General features: G+C 39.3%; 1 protein-coding gene across 1 annotated transcript; it reads right to left on the bottom strand.

Moving 5' to 3' along the window:
- Positions 1-1,284: 1,284 nt before the first annotated feature.
- On the bottom strand, positions 1,285-9,032 carry ppa2 (inorganic pyrophosphatase 2). Its single transcript, XM_061829507.1, has 12 exons — positions 8,804-9,032; positions 8,074-8,138; positions 7,946-7,990; positions 6,823-6,876; positions 5,455-5,574; positions 5,140-5,226; positions 4,900-5,026; positions 3,238-3,365; positions 3,079-3,164; positions 2,930-2,999; positions 1,613-1,652; positions 1,285-1,533 (listed from the first exon to the last, which is right to left on the bottom strand). Exons 1-12 carry the CDS (start codon positions 8,994-8,996, stop codon positions 1,511-1,513), a joined length of 1,038 nt encoding a protein of 345 aa, XP_061685491.1. The 5' UTR covers positions 8,997-9,032; the 3' UTR covers positions 1,285-1,510.
- Between the last annotated feature and the right edge of the window lie 2,251 nt (positions 9,033-11,283).

An 11,283-nucleotide genomic window follows, 5' to 3' on the forward strand; every position in this document is an offset into this window, starting at 1 on the left:
TTGAGACGGGGGAAAACTTTTTTTTTTTTTTTTTTAAACTTTTTTCTTAGCTAGTCGGATGGAGTTGGTTTTTTTTTCCTCAAATGAACACAATGTATATGCACTGATGTGACTAAAGGGAAAGTATGATATTGAATTAAGGGCAATTTATTTGCTTTTCGCTATGAGGCAAGACCAAGGCAGTGAGTATCGTTTTTGTGCCTGTGTATAGTTGAATTTATTTATAACCACTAAGCAATTGTATGATTTCTCCTTTTAATTTTTTTTTTTTTTTAATTAATGTGACATATAATGGAATGACTGTAACGTTATGGTAACAATTCACCCACTCTTTTAACAAATTCGTTTTCTGAAAGCACTTCAAAAAATTTTCAGGAAAAAAAAAAATTGTATATGTAATAAAGTACAAAATGTTTTATTTAAAACAGGGTGTAAATGAGTTTGTCACATTGTACAGTGTATATCAATTGTGAATTTCTCTCACCTTGATGTTGACAAAGGTTTTCATCAGGACAAGTGATACACAAATGATCAAATCTCAATGAATGCATACATTTTCCAGGATATTCTTGTAAATAATACACTCGCTGTCAACATAATGTTTACTGTAAAGCCAACGAACCGATGAATTTATATTTTTGCGTTTGTAAAATCCAGTGATGTGTTGACCGTACAGAACCCAGCGACAGTAGCACGTTGCGGCAAGGAGATCTAAGAGGTTTAGGAAGTATGGAAGAAAACAAAAAAAGTAACATACTTGAAGCTTACTTGAATTACTTTTTGGGTATAACAGGAGTACTGGTTCGTACTGCATGTACCCGCTCGGCTCAAGACAATTAACAATTGATACTTTTTATTTTTTTTACAGGCAGACACTAAAAGTCACTTATTTTCTGTTTTATTTGTTCAGACTCCTCTTGTTTTCCTGAAACTGGGTATGCTCCAAAAATTATGATTAAGGATAGGTGTTAAAACTATAAATATTGTAATGTACCTGAATGCAGTTTATTTCAAAGCTGTTATCATTGCTTATATTGCCAAGATGTGGGTGTTTTCTTTCCTCCAATAAATTTATATTTATTTAAAGGAACTTGACTTGTAAAAAAATAAAACGAAAAAAAAAAAAACAGTTCTACCATTATAAATAGATCAGTCGTTTCAAACGTGTGTGCGTGTGTTTGTGTGGGGTAAGAAATCATTAACACTTTATACAGTTTCTATCCCATTACCTCAAGGAAAAAAAGACCATAATCTCTGTTAATGGATGATTACAATAAAAACAAGTGACATTATCCAAAACATTTAATCTCTGATTGTACATTTACCTTGACTTGATGTTGATTACAAAAATGATTATGCAAGTTCATGATTTTCTTTACTGAATGGCAGACATGGCGGTTTACAAAGTTGACAATGGAGTCTTACCAGTTAACACTCATTGGTCTAACAGTGACGCGGCATTAACCGAGGATTTCTTGCATTCGCGTTTTTCGGGTTTCCCCAAATCAACTCAGACAAAGTGCCACTTGTCCACTATATAGGTAGAAAAGAAGAAAGGCATGAAATTTGCGTGGAGGTGTATACCACCTCAAATACGTCACTATCTACTCACCCTCAGATGAAACACTGTGTCCACAACCAAGTGCAGGGGCCTGGTTAAAAAAAAAAAATCAAATAAAACACATTTAACGATGACAAAATGTCACTGATGTATAGTTCCTTTACAACTGTACTGATAGTCGTTATGACTACGAAAAGCATATTGCTGGTATCAGGTCGAAACCCTGCATGTTGAAATTTGTTCAATAACATCTTTTTCATGCAAATAAATACTATGGACGTTTCCGATGGCGATCTTAAGCTCCGCCCCCTTAGCCATGTCCCACAAGCTTCCAAAATGGCGATTGAGCAGAATATGTTTTAAGTCGATTCTCTATCACATATTCCAGATAATATTGGGGTATGTTTTTTTTGCCAAATTGGTCAGACTTGTCCAAGAGAGTTCGACAGAGAGGTCTCAACTATTTCACGCAAGGATACGTACACGGAATTAAGATTTTTGGACGGAGCGGGACGTCACAGCGAAATGTTCGCGATTGATACAAAAAAAGTTTGATGCCTCACAAAGTTTGTATTGAAATCCAACAGGATAAAATAGTCGAATAGTATTACGCGCGTAAAGCAGGGTGAGTACTTTTGACTTGGAAAGATCACAAGTAATATCATTGTGGTCTTTATAAATGTATTCATTTGACTTGGCTCGTAATGGAACCCAGTGCTCTGTCTTAAAAGTCCGATGTGATACAAATGGGCAAATATCTTGCATGACACGCATTTACATATCACTAACCCGACCGACTCTCCGGCATAAAACATTCCTCACTTCATTCGGCAGGTCAGTGATAATAATAATATTAATTCAATCCAACTCAGAGAAGATACTTCTCCCTCACTTACCTTCGAACATACAGCCTTGTGTTTGTTGATATTGTCCACACTTAGTTGTACGTGCGCTCTTCCGCGGGCCTTAATCCATCGTAGACACTTGGTCAACTGTGTTTTAGGCTTTGGAAAATGAATCAAGCGGGCCCCTTGGAATCCTAGCAGGATATCTTCCATCAGAATTGAACGTTCCCCAAGCGCATCTGAGGACCATTTTCTTCGTAACATTAATTTTTCCAAGCGCACGCTACTGACACCCGGCATTGCTTGTGGGACAATGTGGCGAGAGGGGCGTGTCAAGCCAGGGGTTAAGACAATGCGGCTATCTGATTGGCTATTATTGTACGAGTGATTGACAGGTCGGAAAGGTCCATTGGACAGTCCCCATGCGCGTATGTTATTTTTTCAAATTATTGACAAATGTTAAAAGCGCAATAAGCTTTAGTGATGGTTTTCTGCCCGAAACCAGCGATATATAAAGTCTCACCGACTGAATCACATCTCTGGCCTCTGTTGCATTGCATTTGAAAGGACTGTCGCAGCACGATACATTTTTACTGGAAAAACAAAATAAATCATTTCAAATAAAGTGCATAAAATGCAATTACCCGTAAGATCAACCCTTTGACGTCTTACCATTCAATCCCACAAGCGTTTGTCTTATTCTGCACTAGTGCCCTCCAGTGCTCATGCGTGGACTTTATTATTTTTACAGCAAAGTCCTAAGGACAAAACACAAAAGCCTAAATACAACCAGCTTCTTACCAGTGTGTTACATTAAATCTGTTATCATACCTTATCTTGAAATTGCGCGTTGAATCCGAACTGGTTTTCGGGCTTCCCATCTGGAACTTTATATTTCCTGAACCAGTCCACGGTGGCCTCTAAATGGCCGGGCCGGCTCTCTCGGATGTCATCTAGGTCTAAGAAAAAGCATAAATGCTGCATTAGATAAATTTGTCTCGTCTTTACACACACACACACACACAAAAATTCAGAATATGCAGAATTGCAAAATAAATATTGCAGCATGTACTTCTTTTAGTTGTGAAAGCCTAAGAGTAAATACATTTCTGAACATTCGACTGACGGGACAACTTACGTCAAAAGACTTTCAATGGTAGATCTTTTCCTTTTGGGTTGTCCCGTTAGGGGTCGCCACAGCGTGTCATCTTTTTCCATCTAAGTCTATCTCGTGCATCTTCCTCTCTAACACCCACAGTCCTCGTGTCCTCCCTCATAAAAAACATCAATCTACCTTTTCTTTGGTCTTCTCATCAACCTTCTACCAATATACAGTGCTGCCTCAGTTCTTGAACACAATCCGTTCCAGAAGGCTGGTTGAAAACCAAAACGTTCGAAAACCGAAGCATGTTTTCCATTACAATGAATGGAAAATTAAATAATGCGTTCCAAACCCCCAAAAAATTGGCTTTTTAAAGCATTTTTTTTAGCTTTTCCTGATAATAAACCACATAGTATAAATACATGTATAGTATACAATTAAATCATTTAAGAAATATATTAGTTTTTGCTTAAAATGTATGCTTTAGCCTAGTAGAGTATGCTAGGCTGGGAGTGCATTACCGTATCTGTAGCGACTCGGGCCCCGGCCTTGTAAACTTTTTTTTATTAACAAAAGTGCAGAATAACTTTAAACAAGCAACTTTCCTTCTTAGGAGCCATGATTGGTGGTTAATACGGTCGTCCTCGATAAGAAGAAAAACAACAGTTACTCCCGGGACACATCTGTGTACAGAGGCTGCGTTATACAGAATAACAAAAATGGTTGCGCCGCGCGTATTATGTCATTTCCGTTTTGTTCTTTTTTCGGGGGGCGTTCGAATCGACAATAACAAGACGCATCGTGGGTGAGTCAACTGCTTGCGCCGCATGGATTATGTTATTTCCGGGTTTTTTCGGGGAGGGTTAGAACTGATAATAACAGAGCACGTCGTGGGTGGGTCAACTGCTTGCACCGCGCGCATTATGTTATTTCTGGTTTTTTTTTTCAGGGGGCATTCGAATTGACAATAACAAAGCGTGTAGTGAGGGGATCAGCTGCTTGCACCGCACGCATAGTTATTCCCAAGTCTTTTCGGCAGCGTGGGCATTCACAACAAAACTCGTCGTGGGTCAGCTGGTCTGGCCGCGTGCAAAATGTTATTTCCGGGTTTTGTCGGGGGCCTTGAGTACACATTTTCGTTCGAAAACAGAATTTAAAAAAAAAAAAAAATCAACATTTTCATTCAAAAACAGATTTGTTCGAACACGGGGACGTTCGAGAACCAAGGCTTTACTGTACATTCTTTCGGCTTGTCCCGTTTAGGGGCCGCCACAGCGTGTCATCTCAGATGAACGCTCATATTTGTATGGCATAGTTTTTACACCGGATGCCCTTCTTGACGTAAACCCTCTCCGTGTCTTAGTAAATCATATATGTAGAAAAAAACTCACCATTCAAGCTTTTGGCATCTGGGTCCTCATTATTGATAGCGATGACCTTCCAGTCCATTTCTCCCTCATCAATCATTGCCAAGATTCCAAGCACCTTCACTTGGATCACCTGACCAGGGGAGCACACCTAAAGGACAAGCCAGCAAATGGCAAATCAGCAAAGCAATTTGGCAACACAGGAATATTAACTGGAACAAAAGTCCCTCCGAAAAAAAGTCTTCCTATATTGAGTGTTCGTACCTGCGTACCAATGTCACAAACGTCAATGGGATCGTTATCGCCGCAGCATTTGGTTTCTGAGTCTGTGTGGTTGGGATCCTCCCACGTCTTTCCCGATGAAGAACGCAAACAAATGAATAACTGTCTGCAAACTACTTAACGGCAAGCATTAGCACAAAAGATCAAGACTATATTCCGAGTAAAATATTTACAAAGTCACACAAATACGGTAAATTGTAAAAATGCTACGATAATAAAGTACATATTTATACTTCACTTAATATGAGTGGCACTCGCTGATGACAAGAGTACAGTACTAACAAATTACCTCCTTACCTGCGGCATCGCACCGTAGTTCCAAATGTAACCTTTGTGGGGAAAGATGTTGGCAACGTATCGGAGTTTGCCTTTCTTTACGTCTTGCTTTATGGGGTTCAGCGGTTCCTTTGTAGAAATCTGGAAATTGTTGGGAGTATGTATTTGTGTGTATGTACATGTACATTTAGATATTTTCCGCAGTCAGTCCAAGAATTCAGATATGTTTAAAATGTCTCTAAAATTCTCTTGGCTATGTCAGTTAAAAAAAATAATAATAATAAATAAATTAATTAATTAATTAAGGGGAGAAAAAATAACTTCAATTTTTTAAATTATCATTATTTGTACAAACGACTAGAGCGTATTCTTTCCAAGTTTTTGGCTGAGTCAACAGGAGTTAGTAACGGCAATAATACCAGGTTACATTATTGTATCCGGTATTTCTCTGCTTGCTGGTGTGAGGTAAAGTCTTACTGACAACGTCACTATAAACATATTAAAGAAATGAAATTTCCAAATGCAATAAAATATGCAAATGAGCCATTTCGAAATGAAAGGAAAACTAAACCCATGATGTGAAAAAACTTGTTTAATGTGCATATCTATGTCATCTCCCATTTACATAAATCCAGAAAGTATTCATCTATCCATTTTCTTTACCGCTTATCCTCACGAGGGTCGCGGGGAGCACCGGAGCCAATCCCAGCTGTCAACGGGCAGGAGGCTGAACTGGTTGCCAGCCAATTGCACAGCACACAGACACAGACAACAGTCACACCTTGGGACAATTTAGAGTGTCCAATTAATGTTGCATGCACGGGGAGGACATGCAAACTCCACACAGGCGGGTCCGGGATTGAACCCGGGACCTCTGAACTGTGAGGCCAACGCTTTACCAGCTGAGCCACCTTGTCATATATCATAAATGATAAATTGCCAAATGTGAATAGTTGAAAAACACATTCTCTTGTGTTCTGATTCCAAAACTAGTTCATAAATTGATGATGTAAATATGATGAGATGATTAAATAGCATTCATTCTAAAAAAAAAAAATAGATAAAATAATTAACTCATGGGTCAATCGCTAATTTAAAACACAAAAATAAGGTGATTAAGATGGTACAATATGCCATGGCGGAGGCAATAAATAAAACGATAAGCCAAAATGAATCACCCCATTTAACTTCGACACTAACACAGTTCTAATTCCTACCGAAGCATTATAGTCATCCATTTTTTAACAGAACATGGTTAGGAAAATGTATCTTACCTAGCTATTTCCACTCATCGAAAAAAAACATCTGCACAAACATCAACTGAGAGAGTTTGTGGGTTTTTTGGTTTTTTTTTTGTCATAAAACCACATCACAGTGACCTCCGCTTACCTCCATCTTAGCGTTTGACCAGCGGGGCACCTCCACGACCATGTTAAAGAGCATCTGGACACAAAGATCATATTTAAAACTCAACCTAGATGCCTATATACATTTTAAAATAGACATCACTACGAAAATGACATATGATATTATTCACTCCAATGTCTATACGGAAAAAAAATGAGCGGAGAGGGTGTCACTCATGCGCAAAGTTGCGGAAGGCTCACTCGACGTCCCAGTGGTAGCCATATTGCCTGTTATGTCATTTACAGCTGTCACACGGATTTTTGGATTTCTCCGCCGACCCTTCTGACACGGAAGCTCTTTTCAAAGAAGAGAACACTTCACAATATTACCCTAACGTTTCGAGTCATATTTAGATGATATGCGGATTACTTCTAACTAACAACAGACTCCTCGACCGTATGTAGCGTGGTCCTTTCGCCTCCCGCACGCAGCCAAACCACATGCGGCCATAACCACCTCCTCGCCCGATCCACCTCTGTGGGCGCGCACATCGACTCATTTAGCAGCCCTCACTTATGTACTTTATTAAATTATTCTGACGCGTATCTCTTGTTACTTCTGAGAGGATTACGTCGTCCCCCTCGACTATTTTTTTTTAATAGCTCTATACGCACCTACCTGTCATTTGGAACCCACAAAGCTCTCATCCTTCGCACCTGTGCAATCCATTTTTCACGACGAACCGGGTCTTTTGGAAACGTGCGAAGAGCGAATCCATCCTCTCGAGTGTTCAAACAATATCCAGCGATACAACGAGACGCCATTTTGGCTAACAGGCGGGAAAAGACAGCTGCTTTCCCGCCGATAAAACTGGTATAAATACAAGAAGCCGCCAGCGTGGGCGTCTGGAAAAAACGTCACTTCCTGCTTCTTCTCCAAACTGAATGCCTCGAGAAGATTTCCATGGCGGGTGATACAAAAATCCATATACGACAACATCATGACGTGTGGTGAAAAAAAAGATGGGTCCATTCCGGCTGTCTTTATTTCATTAAAAACATACTAAAAATCAATCTTTACATGTCAGTAGACCTTTAAATACATGCAGTGCATGCTCATCTGAACGTCGTGAGTTTCGCTTTGATGAGAATTTATCCGAACATACCTCGCTCTCTTTCCTCTTGGCCTTCTTGGCGGGCAATCCATTGTCCTGAAACAAGAAAAAGAATACGTTGCAATATTTTACAAGTAAAACGAGGCCGCTGATTTTATCCTAATGAATACGAGCGTTACCTGTTCTGCCTCAGCTATGAGGGGAATATCGTGGAAAGGAGAAATGTAGTTGCCATCTGAGTTTTCTGGGAGAGGAGGGAAAAAAAGACAAAAATGAAAAGTGTGTATTCTTTTAAACATGTTCTTGGAAGCATGTGATTTGGTGAAGGAATGAAGAAATAAATATAGTTATAGCAACGCAGAGAAAGGTTGTAGTTTAAGGTCGTGAATCAATTGCAAGACACTTTTTTAGATAAACCGTGACATCGGACCTTATCACTAACCTATGGGGGTATTAATACCATCCATTTTCCTAGCCACTTATCCTCCATGATTATGGTGAAAATCTGGATGTAAAACAACCAAATTTTGGAAAAAAATATCACTGTACCGACATAATTGAACGTATCGCCTTGTGCCAATTGGAGCCTATCAATCATATCCATGCATTAATTGGAAAGTGTCGTTGCAATTCCATCTATTCAATTCTTTATACAATATCTGCAGTGGTATGAAGAAAAATAATATTCATTTGACATTAGTTATAGCGAAGAAATTGACGTGGTTTTTTTTTTTTCTGGCATTCATTCCACTTTTGCAGGATACGACAAGCAAACGTTTGTTGTGCTTTCATGCTGACAAGGTCAATTTTTTTCGGGTACTTTGCAGCAACCCGTGCCACTTATGAAACTTTTAACACTCGTTTGTCCGTGTGGTGTTCCGAGTTCAAAAACCGGACACTGGCACTTACTAAAATAAATCCGGTAATCTGCGGTATTTGGGCTTCCTCTCTCCTCGGTTTGATAGTTCATCGTTTTTCTCAGTGTGTTCAAATGCTGCAACGGGGCTGCGCGAGAGACGAGTTTGCGTCTAGAGACGGGAAGAGGCCTCAAAAGTGCCTGGAAACGGCAGCCGGAGGAACCAAATAAAAGCGAGAGTCTCATGGCTGAAGGCTCGCGCTGCCACTTCCTGCTTCCTGTTTGGCCATCTCAGAGATATCGACACGTCCGGTAGAAGTCCTTAAAACGTAAATTGTCCATTTTACGATTTCATGACATATTGTACTCTGTATTTTGATACACTACTTGTTTATGCAAGTATTTAAACTTTTGAACACTTCCATTTCCACCAAAGAAAGGAACGGAACACTCCGGTTTATGGAATTGCTTTTCAACCCAGCCTTTAGTTTGGTAAAAAGTACCGGAAACAACCTTGTACTTCCCTCTATTGCCCCAATCTTGCGCTTCCTTTTACCAGACAAAAGTCCTCTATAAATAAAATTATGAATATAAAAGAAAAAAAAAACACATGGAAAAAAATACAATCAAAATTCAATATAACAATGTTATAAAATGTAAAATTCGTCAACAAAATGCAAAGTTAAAAAATATAAATAAAATGAAAATTAAAGAAAACAAAACTGCTGATTAATAAAGAATAACAACTTGTATTTAAATTAGAAATTTAAATAAATAACAAAAAACAAATAGGAAGAATTCAATAATATCCAAACAAGATCAAATCAATTTTGAGGTGACAAAAAAAATAACAACTCAATGATGTGAAGTCATTCCTGAGATAACTTTTCATTCAAATTTTATTGTCAGGAAAAGAGAATTCATGATAACAAATATCAATCACAAAGCTGAGAAAATGTTATCCCGCTCGACAATCGATTACACTGCTTACTGCATTTCAGTTCCTGACAATTTTCAACCCATGAATTTATCTGCCGTAACGTATTTCGGTCGCAAACCTACTTTTAGAAACCCTCGTGAATAAATAGTAAATGTAATTTAAAAAAAAAAAACAACGTCTTGTTGTTGTGGCTGCGGGTTTTTAACCACAGCATCATACACCATGCGAGGTAGTCGGTTTTCAAGAGTGTGGAAAAACACGTCCGTCCGTCTTGACGGTCTTATGACTTTAATGTTGACATTGCATGATAAGCTCAAAGTCTACACGTATTGTGCCATGAACAAACAAGCGCTCCGTGGCCTCCTTGATGTTTTATCATTGCATGCTGCAGTTCACGGTCAAACAAATGATGTCATCTGCAGATTGTGTGGGTTATTAAAAGCTTGAAAAAAAAGTACAGTATACGGTTGTTCTTGATACAGATGCCACAGAACTGTGATTGCACCACGGATACGTCGACATTAATTCTGTGCTCGTGCCAACGTGGATTAATTGGTGGCCTCTTGTTGAAGCAAATGTCAAACTCGTGGCAATGCCGCATCTGTTAAAAGTGTTTTGCGACTCACTGTGTACTACTGAGGTATTCGTGGGAAACAGTACACCAAGGGTGCTCCAGTCTTCGGCGTGCCAAAAAAAAAAAAAAGACGTCAGCGTGCGATATTGTGCGCCGCTGGTGCAGTCGCTTCGCAGATATTAAAAAAAATAATAATAATCCAATGCAAATTGAAAGTATAACATCCAGCTATTCAGTTTGTGGCATTTTACAATGTGATTTAGTGAGTGAGCGATGACTGGTTGTTCCATCCAATGGCACAATTCACATACGTAGTGTAAAAAATGAAAATAAGCCGCTGGTTTGTTTTAGGCAGCACACAGAACTTTTTCTAACAACTGCTCTGCCACTCTCTTTTTTTCCCCGTTTACCTTACACCCCACCCCGCTCTTAAAGACGTACATTCATAATTACAAATGTGACAGTACTTACGCAGCCCATCATTGTGTTTTAAAATGACAGCATCCACCACCGCTGCTTTGGTCAACAACACAGTCTGGGCAACGTAGAGCAAACACGAGCTGGACATGCTGCTTACGTTTGCTTTCGATATTAAAGTTAAAAAGAAATGCAGTTGTTTTAAGATAAAATGACTGTCAGAGTATGTGGATGTCATGTCATTATCCAAGCCGCTTATCCTCACAAGGGTTGCAGGAAAGCTGGAGCCTATCACAGTTTGCATCGGGCGAAAGGTGGACGACACCCTGAACTGGTTGCCAGTCAGTCGCAGGGGAGATTTGGAAACCATCACTGAGCAGGAATCGATCCCATGCTGCCCGCACCAAAAGCAGGCATGCGTACCACTAGACCGTCAGTGACAGTATGTGAATAATCAAAGAAAAAGTGGATAAAGTGGACGAGATTTTCTCTTTTCTGAGTGGGAAAGGTCTTGTCTGAAGCCAAAGTAGAAAGTAAAGGATGAGATGGTGTATAATGTTAAAATTCCATCTTGGCACAGCCTGATCAAGGATGAAAGCACA

The sequence above is a fragment of the Syngnathoides biaculeatus genome, chromosome 9, assembly GCF_019802595.1.
Source record: "Syngnathoides biaculeatus isolate LvHL_M chromosome 9, ASM1980259v1, whole genome shotgun sequence".
NCBI lineage: Eukaryota > Metazoa > Chordata > Actinopteri > Syngnathiformes > Syngnathidae > Syngnathoides > Syngnathoides biaculeatus.